We start from the raw sequence: 23,316 nt of genomic DNA on the forward strand, positions 1-23,316 counted from the left end.
GACTTAAATGTAAATGTAATAAGTTGCATGGACTCGGTGTGCAATAATAGTGTTTAACATGATTTTTGAATTACTACCTCATCTCTGTACCGCACACATACAATTATCTGTAAGGTCCCTCAGTCGAGCAGTGAATTTCAAACATAGATTAAACCACAAAGATCAGGGAGGTTTTCCAATGCCTCGCAAAGAAGGGCACCTATTGGTAGATGGGTCAACAACAACAAAAAGCAGACATTGAATATCCCTTTGAGCATGGTGAAGTTATTAATAACACTTTGGATGGCGTATCAATACACCCAGTCACAACAAAGATACAGGCGTCCTTCCTAACTCAGTTGGCGTAGAGGAAGGAAACCGCTCAGCGATTTCACCATGAGGCCAATGGTGACTTTAAAACAGTTACAGAGTTTAAATGGCTGTGGTAGGAGAAAACTGAGGATGGATCAACAACATTGTAGTTACTCCACAATACTAACCTAATTGACAGAGTGAAAAGAAGGATGCCTTTACAGAATACTTATTTTTACTTTTATTTTTTACTTTTACTGAGTTACAGTTTATATAAGGAAAATCTGTCAATTGAAATAAATTAATTAGGCCCTAATCTATGGAATTCACACGACTGGGAATAAAGATATGCATCTGTTGGTCACAGATACCTTAAAAACAAGGTGGGGGCGTGGATCAGAAAACCAGTCAGTATCTGGTGTGACCACCATTTGCCCCATGCAGCGCAACATCTCCTACGCAGAGTCCTCTTCAATGGCTGTGCGAAGTTGCTGGATATTGGCGGAACTGGAACATACGGTCATACACGTCGATCCAGAGCATCCCAAACACGCTCAATGGGTGACATGTCTGGTGAGTATGCAGGCCATGGAAGAACTGGGACATGTTCAGCGTCCAGGAATTGTGTACAGATCCTTGCAACATGGGGCCGTGCATTAGCATGTTGAAACATGAGGTGATGGCGGCGGATAAATGACACAACAATGGACCTCAGGATCTCATCAGGATTGCCATCGATAAAATGCAATTGTGTTTGTTGTCCGTAGCTTATGCCTGCCCAAACCATAACCCCACCGCCACCATGGGGCACTCTGTTCACAATGTTGATATCAGCAAACCGCTTGCCCACACAACGCCATACACGTGGTCTGCGGTTGTGAGGCCTTTTGGATGTACTTCCAAATTCTCTAAAACGATGTTGGAGGCGGCTTATGGTAGAGAAATTATCATAAAATTCTCTGGCAACAGCTCTGGTTGAGACATCTGTGGCATTGTGTTGTGTGACAAAACAGCACACTTTAGAGCAGCCTTTTATTGTCCCCAGCACAAGGTGCACCTGTGTAATGATCATGCTGTTTAAATCAGCTTCTAGATATGCCACACCTGTCAGGTGGATGGATTATCTTGGTAAAGGAGAAATGCTCACTAACAGGGATGTAAACAAATTTGTGCAAAAAAAATTTAGAGAAAAAAGCTGATCAACAACCAATCTGACAGAGCTTGAAGAATTTTGAAAATAATAAAAAATTGGCAAATGTTGCACAATCCAGGTCTGAAAAGCTCTTAAAGACTTACCCAGAAAGACTCACAGCTGTAATCACTACCAAAGGTGCTTCTACAAAGTATTCACTCAGGGGTGTGAATACTTATGTAAAGGAGATCCTTTAGTATTTCATTTGCAATAAATTTGCAAAAACATGTATTCACTTTGTCATTATGGGGTATTGTGTGTAGATGGGTGAGAAACAAAACAATGTAATCCATTTTGAATTCAGGCTGTAACACAACAAAATGTGAAATAAGTCAAGGGGTATGAATACTTTCTGAAGGCACTGTATGTTATAAACCATTGACATTACTGTAATAGGAACCCAGTCTTCCATAACTGGAGTGAAACTATATACTTTGAATTTGGGGTTGGGGTTGGCACAAAGGCTGCATGAAAAAAAAAAGAGGTTTCTCGGTTTTCAAACTGGGGTAAATTGAGAGGCAGGCAACCATTGTAGGAGCTCAATTGACTTCAATGCTCGGGGAGTGTTTATGACACATGTGCGCCATTTGAGGCGGGTTAAACCTCTATGGGAAGTGAGGACCCGAGGGAGAGCAGGGAGACAGGCAGGGAAAACCCCTTTTCCCCAGGCAGACATGATCTGGAAGACTACTAGGAATACGAGAGAGGTTGAGAGATTAACTCACGCATTAGCTTTGTCTTACTTCTATCTCAGATATAGCCTCCTGGACTAATGTCCACCGTCAGACAGTGGTACTGAATGGAGATATGAGCTGGTTGTAGTCGATGTCAAATGCATTCTTCAAGGCTTGAATCACATAGTCAAGGCTAGCAGTAGCAGGACAGCTCTCTTTTCACTAGTAGTGGCCTAGCAAAGGCACCTAGCAACAGACAAAGACTATTATATTTCACTAGGCAGTTTCCAGTAGCTATAACTACATTTGTTCAAGAAAAGGCAAGGTTAGTACCACAATTAGCTATGTGTTTGGCTGGCTGGCCCAATTATGTTGGACTTGACAGAAAGGCAGGGAGGGAGGGAGGAAGGGGCGGGACTGGACAATTGAGCAGGTCAGATGATAGTTCAAGGTTTCCCACAAAGCTTCACTATTGACCCCAGACTGCAGACTGAGTTCCCTGGGGGAGTTCCCAGCATGACTGCTTTTGTTCCAGGAGTGGATAGCATGGCACAACTTAACTTTCAAAGCCTCAGTCATCACAGCTATTTCAGCTGCAATACTGGACCAGCCTAGAGGCACTAGCTTAGTGGTTAAGAGCGTTGTGCCAGTAACCGAAAGGTCGCTGGTTCTAATCCCCGAGCCGACTAGGTGAAAAATCTGTCGATGTGCCCTTGAGCAAGGCACTTAACCCTAATTGCTCCTGTAAGTCGCTCTGGATAAGAGCGTCTGCTAAATGACTAAAATGTAAATGTAACTAGTGCACATCAGTTGCCATGGGAGGATGACTATTCTGACACACAAAAGGACACCACACTAAAATAGGACTGGACCAGCCATAATTAGATGAACAGACGTGTTGTTGTTTTGCTTGTTGTTGAGCGTGTTAATGCAATTTGAATATAATGTAATGAGGAGATAAACAACTCAAAATGGATCATAAATCGCCTGTTTCCTCAAGTGTATGGGTTTATGTGACAAACAGGACAGAAGTAGACTGGAAACAGATTACGTAAGCACCAGGTGAGACACAGCCACAGAGGAAGTCACACTTCAATATGCATGGCTTCTGTTAATATGGTCAAAATGCCGTTCACAGAAGACAAATCGGAAACCGTTAATTCTGAAAGCAGGAAAGAACTGAAAACAAACCCTAATCAACTCTAACTGCAACCATTCTGCCCAAGGTGAGCTTTATCATCAGCATGCATCCGGAAGTGTATTCCTGCTAACTCTGTCAGAGCCCAGTCGTGATGGACATAATACTGTGGTGACGAGCAGAGGAGAGGACAAAGGGGCTAGGGCAGCGGTGTGTAGGAGAGAGAGAGAGGGCCATTTAGGCATGGGCCTTCCTTCTCATCTCGCTGTTGGGCAGGGCCAGTAATGAGAGCCTGAGTCTCCAATCAAACGGAATTATCCAGGAAAGGCCTCTTGAAAATCACCCACTGATTTACTTGCTGAGGTTTGTTTTTTCCCCTCTTTCTCCTCCTTTCTTTTCACAGCTCCCGGAATCAAGAGATGAAAAATGATGAAAGGTAGCGGTCATGAATATTAGCTAAAAAATATATATATATCCTTCAGTGTGAAAACTCCTCTCCCCAGCCCCATGCAGCCACGATCGGTCGGAGAGGAACACCTGTTTTCAGCCAGGTTTAGTTGTGTGTGTGATGAGCAAGGCCACAGCCATAGCCTTTCATTAGCCAGCCTTTGTGTGGCTCTAGGGTAATCCGCCATTTACTGTTTATGAAAACAAAATGTGTATGGGCTGCTTCAATGCATACCCAGATGGATCACCTCAATGTACTGAATGTACTGCCATGGAAATCTATCATTCTGAAATGTTCTCTTTATAGGTTTCCATGAGGACTAATATCACATTTGATTCAAAGTAATGATTTTTCACTTGGACATAAAGGTAAGAGATTGCAGAACAATTCTAAAAACACACACACACACGCAAGCACAGTCGCACACACACACACTAGCCCTTCACATTGAAAGTTCTGATCTGGCCTTCACAGCATCAGAGAAACTCAGAGAAAGGGTAAATGATTGGTTCAGACTTAGTGTGTGAATTGACATTTGTGTATTCTCTTGATCACTGCATTACTATTGTATGAAATATGTTCCAGAGCTCAAACCCTGCACGTGTTTTACCTGTCAGAAACTCTCCCCGCTACCGCTCAAGAGGATGTGGAACACCTTATAAGAAGAGGGGGAACTTCAGATCAGAGGTAATCTTATCAGATCATGTTTAATTGCTTCTTTCATCTGTTGTGCTTTAATCCCATTGTTGAAGCAGGCAGTTTCATCCAAGATAACGCACAACACTTTCAACACTGATTTACATTTTCCAGACGCACACTGGCTGCTTCTTTCTGCTGCCACAGCACAAAAAGTGCTTAGCGCGCCACTCCCCCTCTTTTCTGAGGCAAAATTAAACTAGGTAAAAATTTGAATTTAAAATCAAGTGGTGGTGGAGGGATAGAGTTTGGGACTGTATGGGGACTGCATGAAAATAGATGGGGGAGGGGGAAGTCAGATAGGATGCCAAAGAGAAGATATTGCTTCTCTTCTACCCTCAAACCCACCACAGCAACAGTGTCAACAGAACAAATTGGACCACTGTTTTTAGCTAGCTACTTACACGCCCCGAAACATAAACAGGCCGCTCAGTGCTCACATGGCACCATCGATTCAAACGGCCTGCGTAACCTCATTGTTCAAATGTTTCTACAGCCTGATCCTGTTACACCATGACATCTACCAGGATCCCTCCATTCAACCACATACTCACCCGGGTGGGTCGCCCCCCTTCCCCTTCACCTCTGGCCGTCAGCAGCGCTGGGCAGGCATGCCGGGGCTTTTCAAGGTTGTCTACCCCCTTACTCCACATACATGACTTCTGTACAGCGCAGAAACTCTGTAAATGCAGTGTAAAATGTAGGACAGGAAACTAGACACATTGGGAGTTCTCAAGTACCGGTTCGGTATAAATGACAGGGGAATACCAGTACCATTTATAAATGTCCAGAGGAGTCACTACACTTCCTGAGCTCAATTTATACAGCCAACCTTGTGGTTTGGTTTCACAGTATTTGTGGGGGAACAAGAGGTGTACTTAATCTGAAGTGGCTGAACTGAGCCAAGCCGATGGCTGTTTCTGAAATTGCACCCTATTCCCTATTAAAGTGCACTACTTTTGACCAGAGCCATAAAGGTCCTGGTCAAAAGTAGTGTATTATGTAGGGAATAGGGTGCCATTTAGACGCATCCAGTGAGTTCCACCTCCGTCTCCTTCCAGTGCAGGGCAGCCAGGCTGCAGTCAGTCAGAGGCCATGTTGGATTCCATTTCCAGACTGCGTCTTCAGCGGCACCACCTTTGTTAGTGAGCCGAGCGACTGGGGAAAGCCGGGAGGAGGAGGTGCAGCTTGGGGTTAGGGGGCTGTGAAAGAGAGCGTGGGGGCTAGGAGTTTAGACGCAGCCCACAGCCCCGCGGCTGTTGCCCACATTAATCATGTTGCAGGGTGGGGCAGGAGACGGACTGGCTGTTCTGTCCATGTCCCCTCTCTCTCTCTCTGCATGTCTGTCTGCCGCTGCCTCGCTCTCTCGGTCAGGTCTGGGGGAGACTAATGAGGTGTCTCTGATGCCAGCTTCCTTCGCCGGGGCGCCGTAGCTTTTATGTCACCGCTGGTTTAGGAGGTGACAGGTTGCTTATTTACTCTGCCTTTCATATTTACCTTTTAGTTCTTTTTTCCTCCCCCCCTCTCTCCCCACTCCTCCTCTACCGTCCACCCCTTTTTCCTGCAGTCATCTGTTCATTCAGCTGCCTGGCTGTGAGAACCAAGTGCCTAATGGGCCGTATCAGCAGAACCACTGCAGGGAAACACAGGCCTGTCATTAGCCCATATTGAAAAAGAGAGCCGGTAGGCAGAAGGAGAGAGAGAGAGAGAGAGCGCGAGATAGACCAGAGCAATTGGTATTTATATTGTGTTCATTTAATAGACAAGCCTGAGTAATGAGTAGCAGCCCCACAATACAATTATGCACCATTTCTACTTGGCCAGGCTTTAGCTTGAGGAGGCTATCAATATTTAACAGGGAGTACAATTTTTCAATGCAAAAACAGGGACTGGCTTTAACTGCTTTGAATAACTTAGACCTAGATTTTCACTCCCCCGTCTCTGGCGTAGGCCTAATAACTGACAATTGAGCGATGCTGGCGTAGAGTTACTGTGTGTTTTTGTGCGTTCATGGACAGGTGTAGGCATGTTGTGGTGTGTATCGGGTGTTGTGGTTGTGTTGTTATATTGTGTTGCTTCTGTTTCTTTGTGTTTCTAAATCGAGTTGCTAGCAGACCCTAATGCTCTGACAATAATAAGCTGTTTTCATCTGTGAAAACACCTCACTTACATGGACACCTATAAACTCAGAGACGACAAAGGTGGACAAATTACCATTAAACACAAGACGACAGAGGTGAAATCCATAGTGCACATGGTCATTTTATTCCCTCCTCTCGCTTAACTATCAGCAATTGTCATACTGAAGGACCTAATAGACATTTTCTATGACAACTGGAAATGGCTTTACAGAACGTCATGCTAATGTGGTCCTCTGTAGCTCAATTGGTAGAGCATGGCGCTTGTAACGCCAGGGTAGTGGGTTCGATCCCCGGGACCACCCATACGTAAAAATCTATGCACACATGACTGTAAGTCGCTTTGGATAAAAGCGTCTGCTAAATGGCATATTATTATATTATGTACTCCACAATGAGGAGCTATGGGCTGCAGTTTCTGTCTTGTTTATAGTAATAGCATCCCATTGTCAAGGCCTCCAGTGCACCACGTGACCATTGCAATAGTAACTGCCCGTTTTTTTATAAAATGTGAAAGGGAAACTGACTTTCTGACCAAAATCTGTTGAAATTACTACAAATAGCATTACCCATTGGCTTTCAGGTCTGGGGGGAAATAGTTTCATTTCTATGGAAAGGTTGAAGAGTTAGCACTGTAACGGCCTGTGACATTGACATTTGCTGTTCCACACAGAAACACAGAACAAACAATGGTGACCAAACACAGCTCTAATGGACAGAGTTAAAAGGCCAAATCTAATTGGCTCAAAAAATCCTTGATGCTCATCTTGCAATCTCTACCTCATCCCAGGCTGCGCCCCAAATGGCACCCTATTCCCTACATAGTGCACTATGGTCAAAAGTAGTAAACTATAGAGTATAGGGTGCCATTTGGGACGCAGCCTCAGTCTCTAGAGCAGTCAAAGTACAGAGAGGGCGATAGTTTAACATTTATATGGACAGCCATTACACAAGATATCCCAGACAGAAAAATGGGCATCAAGTGGATTCGGAAAAAAACGTGTGCAACTGCGACCTCCACTTTGTGGCCATACCAAGCATGTTATCGCAGAGACGTGCTGTGGTTGAATCGTTTAGTTTAGATCGATATTCAGAGATGTTAAAACAGATGTAGCCCATTCATTCAATGAAACACTGGCAAATATTGGCTGAAGATATTTCTTTATTTTTGTCAATCAAATTAAGAAAGGATCTTAAAGTGCACTGCACCAAAAGGATCCCTTGGTAATCAATGCCAGACTGGTCACTTGACCAGCAAGCAAAAAGAAGAGCATGTACCGTATAAGAGAGGATTTTCACATAACTGAAACATCTTAACAATCTCTGTCTCCCCATTAGAAATGTGCATATTGTTTCACACATAGCTGACTGCCACAGAGGCCACTCTCTCATTCTCTTTCTCCCTTTGTCCTGTCTTCTACCCTCTGGCAGGATATTTGACCCCTTCAACACATTATCCTTTCCTGCAGTCCAGATGGAGAAAATTAAGTTTCCATGTGAACTGGCCACAAAACTCCCAGCTCACAAAAACTCAGCTGGATAAAAGGCTTGTATGGGAGAGGCTGGTTGCTCTGTGGCTGCACTTCCTCCTCTCACAGTTTTATGTTACATTCCCAGTGCCAATGCCACTCTCTCTAAATTTGAAGACTGGGACAGAAGGGAAGTCAGAGGACTTTTTGCTTGCCTACGCACAATCCTTTAGCAGCCCAGGATATGGGTTGATTGATCTCTCCCTACTCTCTATTCAATTTGTGTATCCCAACCACTTTTTCCATTCCTTTGGCTGATTTGCCTTCCATTTCCATGGCCTTTTTGTTACCCCTGGTGATCTTTTGCATTTCAAATCAAATTAAATTGTATTCGCCACATGCTTGGTAAACAACAGGTGTAGACTAACAGTGAAATGCTTATGGGCCCTTCCCAACCACGCAAAGAGAAAGAAAATAGAGAACTAATATAAAATAAAATGAGGAAGGATAACTTATATACAAGGGGTACCAGTACCGAGTTAATGTGCAGAGGTTTGAGGTAATTGAGGTAGATGTGTACATATAGCTAGGAATAAAGGGACAGCATGATGAGTCAAAAGAAGTTAGTACATGTAAATGCAGATAGTTAAATAGTGAACAAAATAGATACTTGGACTAACTATTTAGCAGTCTTATGGCTTGGGGGTAGAAGCTGTTCAGGGTCCTGTTGGTTCCAGACTTGGTGCATCGGTACCGCTTGACGTGTGGTAGCAGAAATAACAGTCTATGACTTGGGTGGCTGGAGTCTGACAATTTTTAGGGCTTTCCTCTGTCACCGCCTGGTATAGAGGTCCTGGATGGCAGGGAGCTCGGCCCCAGTGATGTACTGGGCCGTTTGCATTACCCTCTGTAGCGCCTTGCGGTCGGATGCCAAGCAGTTGCCATACCAAGAGGTGATGCAGCCAGTCAAAATGCTCTCAATGGTGCGGCTGTATACATTTTCGAGGATCTGAGGGCCCATGACAAATCTCTTCAGAGTCATTCCACCCCGAAAAGCACAAGAAAGATGATTTCGATCCCCACCATCTCAGATTGTTCTGAAATTGTTTCTGTGGTTAGAAACAGATAAGATTAGCATTCCTGCAACATTATTTTGTTGAAATATAATTTGATCTCTTAGAAATTAAGTTAATTGATTGCACCCAAATTGGTCATTTTAATTTATAGGATTCATATAATATTTCTATAAATATAGTACCTAACATCCTATTTGGTCCAAACATTTTTCTAACAATGAGTAAGACACGAAGGAATCCAAAGAAATGGTAAAAGGCCACCCACGGACCTCCCACACCCCACGCCAATCCCACCCCAGCAACCAGTATACAGTATCAGCTCCCTATGTCTGACAAGTAGTATGGAGCTGCGGCTCGGAGTATTGTGTCTTCATCCTATGTAATGTAATCTCAGTGAATTTCCCCCCCGTTCAGAGAAATTAGTAATTTAGTAGTTAGGTTTATGTCCATCCTACATCCTGATATTACCAGGATCTGACCACTAGATGGTGCTGTTCCTGCTGTTAGTTGATTTTCTATTATCTCCCCCCACCCCCACCGTTAAAAAGGGATAGTTCACCCAAATTACAAAATTACATATCGGTTTCCGTTCCCTGTAAGCAGTTTATGGATAAGGTACTGTATGACAGCAACCCATGCTTCAAATACTAATTTCTCTGAACAGGGGAAATAAACATGACCAAATTCACTGAGAATACATTACATAAGATGAAGAAACCATACTCTGAGCTGCAGCGCCATACTACTTGTCAGACATAGAGAGCTGATACTGTATACTTGTTGGTGGGGTGGGATTGGTGTGGGGACGTCTGTGGGTGACTTTTGACAATTTCTTTGGATTCCTCATGTCTTACTCATTATTAAATAAAAGTTTGGTCCAAATCGGATGTTAGGTAATATTTGTATTGAATATTATATTAATCCTATAAATTAAAATGGCCAATTTGAGTGCAATCAATTAGCTTAATTTTTTAGAGATTAAATTATATTCAAACAAAATAATGCTGCAGGAATGCTAATCTTATCTGTTTCTAACTACAGAAATGATTCCAGAACAATCTGAGATGTTTGGTGTCATGGCTTGCTGAAATGACATGGATCGACCCTCCAGTGGGGGAAGAGGTGTTGTCGTGCCCTCTTCACGACTGTGTTGGTGTATTTGGACCATGTTAGATCCTTAGTGATGGGGACACAGAGGAACTTGAAGCTCTCGACCCGCTCCATTACAACCCCATTAATGTGAATGGGGGCGTGCACATCCCCTCCGTTTCTTAAAGTCCACAATCAGATCCTTTGTCTTGCTGGCGTTGAGGGAGAGGTTGTTGTCCTGGCACCACACTGCCAGGTCTCTGACCTCCTTCCTATAGGCTGTCTCATCGTCGATCAGGCCTACCACCTCTGCAAACTTAATGATGGCGTTGGAGTTGTGCACAGCCACGTAGTCGTGATTGAACAGGGAGTACAGGAGGGGATTAAGCACGCACCCCTGAGTGGCCCCTATGTTGAGGATCAGCATGGTGGATGTGTTGTTGCCTATCCTCACCACCTGGGGGCGTCCCATCGGGAAGTCCAGGATGCAGTTGTAGAGGGAGGTGTTCAGCCCCAGGGTCCTTAGCTTGGTGATGAGCTTGGAGGACACTATGGTGTTGAACACTGAGCTGTAGTCAATGAACAGCCTTCTCATGTAGGTGTTCCTTTTGTCCATGTGGGAAAGGGCAGTGTGGAGTGCAATAGAGATTGCGTCATCTGTGTATCTGTTGGAGTGATATGTGAATTGGAGTGGTTCCAGGGTGTCTGGGATGATGGCATTGATGTGAGCCAGGACCAGCCCTTCAAAGCATTTCATGGCTACAGATGTGAGTGCTATGGGGCACTAGTCATTTAGACAGGTTACCTTGGCGTTTTTGTGCACAGGGAGTATGGTGGTCTGCTTGAAATGTGTAGGTATTACAGACTGGGTCAAGGAGAGGTTGAAAATGTCAGTGAAGATACTTGCCGGCTGGTCAGCGCATGCTCTGAGAACGCGTCCTGGTAATCCGTCTGGCCCTGTGGCCTTGTGAATGTTAACCTGTTTAAAAGGTCTTACTCCGATCAGCTACGGAGAGCGCGATCACACAGTCGTCCAGAACATCTGGTGCTCTCACGCATGGTTCAGTGTTGCTTGCCACAGAAGCAAGCATAGCATGTTAGGCAATTACAACCAAATGAGGCCATAATAGGCCTGTCTGGGGGCCTTCTCTTTCAAGTAGCGCAGCTTTCCTCGCTCTGCTCTCTGCTCATCTTACAATGACATATAGATGGGCCGCAGCCAGACGTACAAAACTCCACCTAGAACATTACACATTTGTCTCTGGTCCAGGAACAGATAGAAAGCATATTGGCTCCATATAGATATAGTAAACATGCCCAGCGATTGAGGTTACATGTTGTCCAATAATAATCTCCAAGCTGGTCACAATGAGTCGCATTGCAGCAGCAGCCACCTTGTGATAACAACTGTATAATATATACCTGCTGGTGTGAGGACTAACAGGATAACTCACCACTGAGGCATGATGACTTCAATAGGAACTAACTTTTGCAGTTATTTCCTTGACCCTGTGTTATGTGTTTGAGCAGGGAACAGTGTATGTGTGTGCTACAGCAAGCTGTTAGCTCCAATAAAACACAGATAAAAGGCGGCATGTTTAGTGACTGACGCACATGACACACCAGTAGGTATGTGCATGGGGCCCTCCGCGCCAGCCAGGGAATGGAGAGGAGGAGGAACCTAAACATTGCCCCTGGGCCCAGCCTATCAATGTGGTGGAAGCTAGAGATCAGTGATAGACAGTGGAATGAATAAACCCATTACTCCCTGTAGAACAAGCAGCATATTCTACCACACAAGTCAGTTCTGTAAAGACGTGGGATTTGGGCTGAGCAGTGTGTATTACTGATAAAGTCAATCAGATGGTATTACTGGGCAGGCGGCGGGCATCAAATGCAAAGGGGGCAAAGTCACTTATTGATTTTCAATATTTGAGAATGTACCGAACCCACGGTAAATCATTGTTATGAAACCGCTACAGACAACACATGGTATACGAGAGGGGTGGAATGTGAACGGTGCTGTAGCTGGTTATCATCTTGTTCCAGTGTAAACATGAAAACAAGCAGCAGTAACTGGGGACTGAATCAGAATACATGTGGCACATGAGAGGAAGAAGCATGGCTATACAGTCAGTCAGTCAGCATGGCTGTCCTCAGTGTCAGTCACTAAAGCTTGCATAACACATTCCCACAACTTCACAGCAACATTGTGTAGGCGTGTTGTGTCTGTGTGTGTGTTCACCTTGCTCTATCAGAAGGAGCATTTTGTACTCTCCCCTGATGAAGGCTTTTGCATTCTTAAGCACCCCCATCCCCACTAACCTCCCCTGACCAAATTAATTTCCCTCCTTTGATAGAGACAGAAAAGGCTTTTAATGGCTGTGCCCTTCAAACCTGAGAGTTCTAATAAGTGTGAAGAGAAGATTTGTTTTACTGATTTTCTTTAAGGCTTGCAGGCATGGAATTAATTGTCTTGATTAAATATTGTCTGTCTGGGCGATGAGAGAGAGCAGAATTAGTGGTCCCTTGTTAAACTTGTATAGGTTCTCAGTAAGATTTGACCCAGAATACAAAGACCATAATGAGAGTTACTACTCTAAAGACAAAGAGCTTCAGAAATATCCACCTAATTTTCGAACGCTTTTATAAACATGTAAGCCAAACAGGGAAACTATGCAACAACTTCCTCCGTGCTCTCCCATTGTCATAATTCATATGCGTGCCACTATAAATCCCTGCATTAGCATGTTCCTGTTAGCCGATAGATCCTGACAAAATAAACCACATTACCGGCCTGCTAATGTGCCTGGACCTTGTAGACTAAATTGACTATAAAAAGACCCATAACTGATCCAAATGGTTGTCCAATCAGGCAGGCTAGATGCAGTTATTTTGAAATTAATATGCATTCAAAACGCGGGGCTTTTGAGCGGTTATTCACTGTGATTTACAGCCTAGACTAGAATTTTCTACTCCATTGAAAACAATAACATTCTTCATTACATTGTGTTGTTGTAGCCTAGGTAGGATACATTTATTGTCCCTAAAAAACGGAATCAATAGGGTAGCTTTTCGAGCTGCGTGCCCCGGGACTGGGAGCGCACATAGGCTACTTATGATTTCATTATCTGATCACTTTTTTTTTTGACTGGATATATTCTGTTTATAAATTATGGGTTAATATCCATACGCTTCTAACTTAGGTTATACGTCTCAAGCCTGTCTGTCTTCATTGTTCTGTTGCGCAAATACGCACCTGGCCTCTCTGCTGCCTAGGCTATTCCTCTTAAATATTTTGGTCCCAGGAAAAGCCAGACTACAAAAGCTTGTTGGACACTTATTTCGATATATTTTATTTACTGATAGTCTATTGGAGGAGAGATGCACGCTTGCTGAATGTAAAATAGGCTACAGCATTAAGAACCGGCTGGGTGTTGGAAAGGATAAGGCCATATATTCCTATAGTAGGCTGCCTATCTTAACACTGATAGGCTACATCCTGACAAAATACACCATGAGCGGGCTGCTAATGTACCTTTCTGGACTTTCTAAACTGTCGAGAATAGACCCAAACTGATCCAAATAGTTGCATAATCAGGCCTAGGCTGTAGGCTTTGCAGTTATTTGGGAATGAAACAAAACAGAATGTTTGAGCGGTTATTCAAATTAGCCTACATCACTGCAGTTTACTAGTCTTGCTAACAACAGCCTCACTGTGTAGTCACGTGGGTTGCGAGTCAGCCAGGCTAGCAGTTTACAGCCTATAGACATTAATTGTGTACTCACTTCACAACAATAATAAATTCCTCATTGCACTCTGTTGTTGTAGCCCAGGTAGAAATAATCATTTTCTTGTCTAAAAATGTAGGCCTAGGGCTAATCAATAGTGGACAGGGCCAGCGCCAGAACAAATCAGTTGGATGGGCATTGATTTCTATAGGCAGGCCCGTTTTTTTCACAGGACCACGCTTGCGCGTGCACGAATTATGTTAATGGTGTGCTATAATAAAGACCATAGGCAGCTCGTAAGTTTCAAGTTTGGGGACACTTACAATTTATCCTACCACTTCTACCTATCTGCGTGCCAGTTATGATTATTGTTCTATGCGCATTTTCATTAAACAGTTTCATTTCAATAAGAACTTTTTGTTTCTCAAAATTATTGTCACGTGGTTAATCATACAAATCTTAATTAAAATGATAAAAATCCAAGAGCACCAGCCTTTGCCATATGGACACATTGATACACCGTGATCTATTGGCAGCTAAGTACATTAATGCATAGATGCAGCAGTAGGCCTATAACTTCCATCTTCAACTAAGTAAAATACATAGGCCTAAAACCGACAAATAAAAATGGTAGAAAATATCCTGATGAAAATGCAGGTTCTTTCAATCGCATTAAATATCTCTACTCCGCCTGTGTGCCTCCCTTTCGATCGGTCTTGACAGACGCTCATTGCTCACATCGAACACAAAACAAAAAGACAAAATTGACAAAACTCCTAAATGGTGGTTATGAAATAAACCTAAACTTGTTTCTCACAAGTGTAGCAGGTTGTGAACTCTGCAAACAACGTTTCCACTCCGAGAATGAGAACGGCAAATGACTGTAATGTATGCATTAACAGTAATGAATTTAACCAAATGACGGGGATTAACGATACATTTACTAGGCCTACTAGTTACATATGTAATGGGGAATTGATAAAAAAATAAACAATCAAAAGGGTAAACAATTCACCAAATGAAACAATGAATGTACAAGAATTGGCGGGAGACAGCGGAGCACATTCTGGAGAGCTGATTGCATGCATTCTGGAGAAAGAAGCCGATTTCTTCACCACACAACCCTCCCCTTCTTCTTGTCTCAACATTTTAAATTATACGCAAGACACATTATTTTCACATATTTTAGATGCTTTCGCTGACAGCCGCAACTCAATAATCAGCTAGGCCTAATACCACCACGCCAACTTTCCTTTGTAATTCGCAAGTGGCTGAAACCAGAGATCTATATATAATGACGAGATGATCATGTCTCCGCCCTAACAATGTGAGTCTGCAGGCGACAAGCTTAGGTCTGCATATTATGCCCATAGAAACGCATTGGGCTTATTCAGGACAGACTTTGGCGAGAGTGGGCTCTCTTCGCCTCTTCCTCTCTGCTGAAACTGGAGAGCAAAACAGCGCCCCTCTGTCTTCCTATATGTAGCCCATGTATCCGATTCTGTCTGGCCAGAAAAAGTATGACATGCCATACTCCTTTTGTCCAGACAGCATCAGATACAATACATGGTCTACACCAGTGGAGGCTGAGGAGGGGTGGACAGCTCATAATAATGGCTGGAAAAGAGCGAATGGAATGGCATCAATTGTTACCATTCCACTTATACCACTCCAACCATTTCCACGAGCCGGTGCTCCCCAATTAAGGTGCCACCAACCTCCTGTGGTCTACACATACTGAGACAGAAGGGCACTGTTTCGCTCGCTCGGATGCTTTATCTGAGATTGATGAGTCTTTGTCGGCGTGCGTCTCGGTCAAATAAATGATCAATATTTCAATATTTTATTTGGACGGGCAAGGAGGTACAGTAGGGCGGGCCAGGCCCCGTAGGGCCCGTCCATAATGCTGGCCCCGATAGTGGAGCTTTGCGTGCTCTGGGACCACAAAGCGCAGCTGGAGGAACGAACAGATCTGCCATTTCTTAATCTGTAAAAAATAATGTATTGCACTTTGACAGGCCTAAATATTTAGCCTATAGCCCTAATATTTAGCTAATGAATGGCCTAATATTTCGCTTCTTACTTGGGTTACACATCACTAGCCTCTCTGTTCCTGTGCGCAATAGGCTATAGGCTACAAAAGCTATAGGACATTTCTTTATACTAGGCCTAATAGCCTCGTCAGGGAAAGAAGCAGACTTGCTCTTGCTGATTGCTGCATGTAAAACAGGCCTACAGCAAATTAACTGTCAGGGAAAATTCAGGATTCAGCCAAGAAACAACCTCCAAACTCACTTTGGGAAAACATACAGTAAGGGCACGAAAATAAATAGAAGGGGTCTGCATCAAAAACAAATAATTGATAGCTTAAGTAATAAGTCCATTAGTACATGCACAGATTTACTAACTTTTTATAATGTAGACTATGGGTTAGTCATGAGTAAATGGGTCGTTTTCATTTTGTAGTAGGGAAGTAGAAGCGGCAACATGTAACAGAATGGGAGGAGAGAAACAGACAATTAAACAGCTGTCTACCCGCAGCATTAACATGGCATCAGCTAGTTTAAACACTACTTATTTTGTCATGTGTCATTTCTAAAGAAACCACAAAACACCCAAAAATGCCTTCCACAATGCAGGCATTACAAATGAGATGCCAAGATGGAAAAACTAAAAAGGCATGATCGTACTAGGCCGCACCCTGCCACACAAAAATCCAAGAGGTGGGTGACTCCTGTACGGCTGAGGTGAATCATCGATGACTAGGAATGAACCTGGCTAAGCTCAACCACTTCCTTTTTACATTTGAGTCATTTAGTGACAGTAGCAATTAGGGTTACGTGCCTTACTCAAGGGCACAGACAGATTTTTTCACCTAGTCGACTCGGGGATTCGAACCCAACAGGCCCAACAGTCTTAACCACTAGGCTATCTACCGCCCTTAAACCCTCTCTTCAGAGCAGAAGCCACACATGACTAGAAAACCCCCCAAACATTGTCGCAGGAATCTCAAGAGCTAAATTGTTGAAGCATAATCCAGCATAAACGTTGCTTCGTCTCTAGTGGAAGTCAGTGAAGCTTCAAAGAGGGGGACCTATTACGGCTTTATGAAACAACGTGGTGAGGTTCACCCCCCACCACACACACAGACCCTCCTCCTCCCCCTTCTGTGAACAAGGGCTTTTTCTACAGCTGGGTAACAAAGCATGACCCAATAATCCTGAAGCCTGACTCAAAGCTGGAACCTCCTCTCTGAGGACTTGATAAGATTCTGCCTGGCGTGGGGGGCTGCTAGGCATGTGTGGGGGATGGGGGGATTACACACACACACAACTACAACTAGCTTTGATTATTCTAATTATGACTAAAGCCCTGATTATGAGCACAGGCCAATATGTGCAATATGATGAGCTCACGTGCAATAAGGGACTTTACCGTTAAGCATACCAGACAAAGGCATGTATCTGGACCAAACTGGTATTCTTGTCATCAACTGATTACACACCTATACTAATTAATTTCAAAAATCCAAAACACTGGTAATTTATTTATGAGCCACTGCATGCAAACTGTCCTGACTGCAGATGAGTTTGCACCCATTGACACAAATAAAAAGCGCTGAGTAAGGACTTTTGTGCTTACTGTTGCAGCATGTGAATTACAATTCTGGTGAAAATAAGTGGTGGGCCCATCCAGACATGAGGCAACGGAGAGAGAGCTAGCAACAGGTCTGCTCCTGTCCTGTTCTGACAGTTGGCTAAACGTCTCAAGGCAGGTAACAAGGTTTTGGATGACTAGGAGTGGCATGTTCTGTCTGAACTATCAAACAAGCAAGGAAGAAGTCAGAAGAAGTGCCAGTCGTCAAATCTAGACTCACCGAGGATACCAAAAGGTAGAACAGAAAATGGGCTGCATTCCCAAAGATGACATGTTTCTGGGTTTCTCCACAGCTTCATATAAGCGGTTAGTTTATAAACATCCCATCTGCTTCGCAGGCTGAGGCTGGCCTGGAGCACCAGGCAGAACCCTCTAAATAAAAAAAATCACATGCCACGAGTCCCACAGCATGGTTAGGATACAGGGAGCTGGTTGGTTCTGGCAGTCACAGAGAGTAAGTAGAAAACTATCCTAAATATTGAAGGCACAAGCAACCCTCATCTGTAGCTGGTTTATACCATAGGAATGCATGCACATTGTAGAAAGAATTGGTAGTGTAAACAAAGTTAATGTACCCCAAATCGTTGGGGTATTAGTTGTTAGACAAGTATATCATGTCGAAGAGACAAGATGCACCAAAAAACAAGGACAGCAAACTTTCATTTCTACTTTATAGAAATCTCAGGGACCCATCGGTGAACATTTACCTGCTTTCTATTTTGCTCATAAAAAGGTAAACACAGGCCTGTATTGACCCGGAGGTTTTATATGGCTAACTTTGGTAAGCTTCTCTTTTGAGGCACATTATAGCCTATTTCAAGGGACAACTCAGACTCCACTGTGCTGATGTTGGTTGTTTTTTCATACTCAGCCACACATTTCCATAGCGAAATCACTTGAGTTCACAATTTGACTGTCTCTTGTTGGACATACATCTGCATAATTTATGTGGATTTTATATTTCTACAGGCTCATATTTCCTTATGCCTTAATTAACATTATGATTTATTATGTTTTAGAATGGAAATATGAATATGGTGTGCTTTTTATTATTTTCAAGTAATATTGTAGAGAAACAATATGAAATCAAAGCATTTCCAAATAGGCCAATAGCCCAATATTTGCTGTAACCTATAAAAACGTGTTCTAGGCCTATTCCGTTTCCAGTTGTTGTGATGCGTAAACCCACGTTGATATGGCTCCTAGGCCTAGCCCCTAACAAAAGTTTAAATCAAACCCTCCATTGGTTTAGATAATAATGAGGATTTGATAAGTCTAACATTTTATGGAGGCAGATGCATGAATAAAACAATATTTCGTTGGAGAGAGGGGCCTCTGAAGTGTCCCTTTGTCTAAAATCACCCTCAGTGGTGGCTATTTTGCAGTGATCGCCTTGGAAATGCGAGACGGATATTGATAATCTCAACTGGAAAGCTATTGTGTAGCAGAGGGGCTACCCTGAGATACATTTTCCCAGCACTAATATGATTTTGTAAAATTTAAAGCATCAGGGTCTATTTTAATACTTCCAAACTTGCGTCCGATGCTTGGTTTAAATTGCAAAAACATTTCCATACTAGATTTGATACGAGTCCTTTGTCTTGTCCAACTACCAAATAAACAAAATATATAGGATTTGGATCAAAGCGGCTTATGTTGGCTTGATTATAGTAAGATACTTAATAACCGCCTTTGTCTAACACATAAACTACCCTTTATCAAAAATACATAGAATCGAGTTGTAACAGAATAAAATGTAAAACGGACTAATGGTGATCTATTTTATCCGCGTATGTTAGATCCCCTCCGTGGCCAGCCCCGCGCACGGAAAGGGTAGCCTTCCATACAATAGCCCTCGACGACGAAAAAAGTGCTGAATGTTGCCAACACATAGCTGGGTCGGCTCAATCGACTCAACAACGTAATGTGAAGTGAGTCAGTGCTATATCGAGGCTACGGAAATGATACTTTGTCTCAATTCGTGTGAATAAAACCACATGAATCGTCACAATTTAACGAGCAGGTACAATAAAGGCTCCTCAACTGACAGCCCTTTCATTTATTAACAGCTAAACTGATACAGATCAACGTATCCTGCTTCCCACTGAAACAGAGTAGCCTAGCCAGACATCTGAATTTGCAAATAGAATGTAGATCATTCTGGTCACTTAATTCGATCCGAACCAAATTAATATCGGTTTATGCTAAAATTGCTTCAACATAGACCAGGTTTTCAATACTTTTGTTCGTATGGAAAAACTTATGTAATTCCTAGAAGCCACCCTACCCTTCCTTGATCGAGTTAGCTGGAACATTTTAATATGAAAAGCCGTGTAAGCGGAGAAGAGGGACAAGGGCAAAGTGCTGCGTTTGTTCCACTTACCGACTTGTAAGACATTTTCCACACAACCAGTCTCCAAAAGTCGGATACCCCGGCGGAAAGGCAGTCCATCTCCAGTGCCCGCTGCCCCGGCGGCGCCCGTAGTACTGGTAATCCCTCCAGGGACAGACCCGGATCCAGCGGGAGCCACCGTGCCCACCGCCGGAACCTCTTCGCCGGCGACGCGGCACTGAAACGACGAATACATACATATTTCCCTTTCGTTCCTCGGAAAGGACCAGTACACTATACGGCGCTGTACTGGCTCTGGGATCCGCTCGAAGCGCTCCTCCACCCTCTCAAAGGCCCATTTCTCTGCTACAGCCTTCGCGGCACAGTCTAACAGAGATTCCGGGCAGCGAAACCGAGAGTTCGGAAAACCTGGACCAGGCCCCGGACCAGGCCCTCGGGGAGCCGGGCGCAAGCACGGTCGCTTGCTGGCCGGGGGTAAAGATAGATGAAGCGGCGGCTGAGGCGGTAGCTCTCCACGTCCCTCCGCCATGACGTCCAGATAAACACTGAGAACAGACGACCAGCTTCAGAATTGCACAAATGAGCCACTGCACACCGGGAGAGGAGGGAGTGGGGTTGAGGGGGTTTATACGTCACCATCAATAACAAACACTCCCCAATTGCAATACTGCACTGACAACGCATCACCGCTACCGACCTCTTAGTGTGTGTGTGTGTGTGTGTGCGTGTGTGTGTAGTGGTGATAAAGTTTAGCTGTTTTAAAGCTAATTTCATGCATTTCATTCTACACATTTTGCCATGACTTATGCCATGTTCATATGATATCTGTGTGAGAGTGACTAACAAAATCAATGGGGGCCCCCTGGAGGTCAGGGCCCCTGAGCACATGTGAACCCCGGTCGGTAATTTGGTAATGATTAGGCCTACTACAAGATTTAGATAGCTGGCTAGACTACCTTACCTAGCAATCTAAAATAATTAGCTGACACGGGCTAATTGAGTGACTAACATAACAAGTGGACAACTGCTGATGCACTAGCAAATTTCGAAATTGCACCCTGTGTATTTATACTTTTCTAACTCTCAAGAGTAAGCTGAGACGCTGACTGAGTTCATAAACCAGACGCAGCGCGTAGTCTGCGGTTGGTTGGGTCGGTGTATAGGAAGAGGCGGCACTGTGTGTGTGTGGTCTGCAACAAGACAGACATATCATGCTCACCTCAACTTCAACCTTAGCCTATATATTGAAATTATGAATGACAACCAAAATAACCACATTAGTGTCCAATAAATCATAAAGAATGTTCTGAAATAAACATTACATTATGGAAATAAAATGAACACATCTAAGTAGTGAAAACTCTTCCCTCCAGTAATCCCTGCCAATGCTGTATAGGCCTATTTTACTAATAGGGATCTTTGACTGAGATGAATTACAAGTACTGACTTGCAAATTAAATTTACACCATTTACCATTTACATGTCACTGTTTCTAATGCAACAAATACATATCCTCAGAATACTCATTCAGTGTCAGATCTGGTGAGTTGACAGACCATATTCACAAACATTTACAGATATGCCAGGACTGAGTACAGGACATATATTCAAACATTTGAGTTTATTAAATAATATCAATAATAATATTCACCAAGATACAGTGCATTCGGAAAGTATTCAGACCCCTTGACTTTTTTCACATTTTGTTACGTTACAGCCTTATTCTAAAATTGATTGAATAGTTTTTCCCCCCTCATCAATCTACACACAATGCCCCATAATGACAAAGCAAAAACAGCTTATAAAAAATGAATAAACGGATATATAAGTATTCAGACCCTTTACTCAGTCCTTTGTTGAGCACCTTTGGCAGTGATTACAGCCTCAAGTCTTCTCGGGTATGACGCTACAAGCTTGGCACACATGTATTTGGGGAGTTTCTCCCATTCTTCTCTGCAGATCCTCTCAAGCACTGCACAGCTATTTTCAGGTCTCTCCAGAGATGTTCGATCGGGTTCAAGTCCAGGCTCTGGCTGGGCCACTCAAGGACATTCAGAGACTTGTCCCGAAGCCACTCCTGCGTTGTCTTGGCTGTGTGCTTAGGGTCGTTGTCCTGTTGGAAGGTGAACCTTCGCTCCAGTCTGAGGTCCTGAGTGCTCTGGAGCAGGTTTTCATCAAGGATCGCTCTGTACTTTGCTCCGTTCATCTTTCCCTCGATCCTGACTAGTGTTCCCAGTCCCTGCCGCTGAAAAACATCCCCACAACATGATGCTGCCACCACAATGCATCACCGTAGGGATGGTGCCAGGTTTCCTCCAGACGTGATGCTTGGCATTCAGGCCAAAGAGTTCAATCTTGGTTTCATCAGACCAGAGAATCTTGTTTCTCATGATCTGAGAGTCCTTTAGAGTCCTTTTGGCAAACTCCCAAGCGGGCTGTCATGTGCCTTTTACTGAGGAGTGGCTTCCGTCTGGCCACTCTACCATAAAGGCCAGATTGGTGGAGTGCTGCAGAGAAGGTTGTCCTTCTCGAAGGTTCTCCCATCTCCACAGAGGAACTCTGGAGCTCTGTCAGAGTGACCATTGTGTTCTTGATCACCTCCCTGACCAAAGCCCTTCTCCCCCGATTGCTCAGTTTGGCCTTGCGGCCAGCTCTAGGAAGAGTCTTGGTGGTTCCAAACTTCTTCCATTTAAGAATGACGCAGGCCAACGTGTTCTTGGGGACCTTCAATGCTGCAGAATTGTTTTGGTACCCTTCCCCAGATCTGTGCCTTGACACAATCCTGTCTCGGAGCTCTATGGACAATTCCTTCGACCTCATGGCTTGATTTTTGCTCTGGCATGCACTGTCAACTGTGGGACCTTATATAGACAGGTGTGTGCCTTTCCAAATCATGTCCAATCAATTGAATTTACCACAGGTGGACTCCAATCAAAGTTGTAGAAACATCTCAAGGATTATCAATGGAAACAGGATGCACCTGAGCTCAATTTGAGGTCTCATAGCAAAGCGTCTGAATACTTATGTATAAGGTATTTCTGTTTTTATTTTTTGTATACATTTGCACAAAATAAAACTGTTTTCGCTTTGTCATTATGGGGTATTGTGTGTAGATTGATGAGGGAAAACATTTTTTTAAATCAATTTTAGAAAAAGGCTGTAACATAACAAAATGTGGAAAAAAGTGAAGGGGTACTTTCCGAATACACTGTATGTAAAATACTCATTTTGTATATACAACTGGCACATTATAGTCAATACCGTGTGTGGCGTGAGTAACTACCAATGTAAAAAATAACCTAACTAATACATGGATCATTTAGGACTACCTCTTGTGCACTAATTTCTTTGAGAACTGGTATA

General features: G+C 43.5%; 1 protein-coding gene across 2 annotated transcripts in view; it reads right to left on the reverse strand.

The window, feature by feature from the left end:
- The window catches only part of LOC311150642 (zinc finger SWIM domain-containing protein 5-like), a 53,906-nt gene extending 33,362 nt beyond the window's left edge, over nt 1–20,544 (reverse strand). Inside the window, exon 1 of one of the 2 annotated variants that reach the window (XM_084188133.1) lies at nt 19,984–20,544. In XM_084188133.1, the coding sequence (XP_084044259.1) occupies nt 19,984–20,482 (499 nt within the window). In that variant the 5' untranslated portion in view covers nt 20,483–20,544. The remainder of the gene's footprint in view (nt 1–19,983) is intronic. The other variant, XM_084188134.1, reaches the window with a different exon arrangement.
- Between the last annotated feature and the right edge of the window lie 2,772 nt (nt 20,545–23,316).

The sequence above is a fragment of the Coregonus lavaretus genome (assembly GCF_964263955.1).
Source record: "Coregonus lavaretus genome assembly, chromosome: 23".
NCBI classification, from domain to species: domain Eukaryota; kingdom Metazoa; phylum Chordata; class Actinopteri; order Salmoniformes; family Salmonidae; genus Coregonus; species Coregonus lavaretus.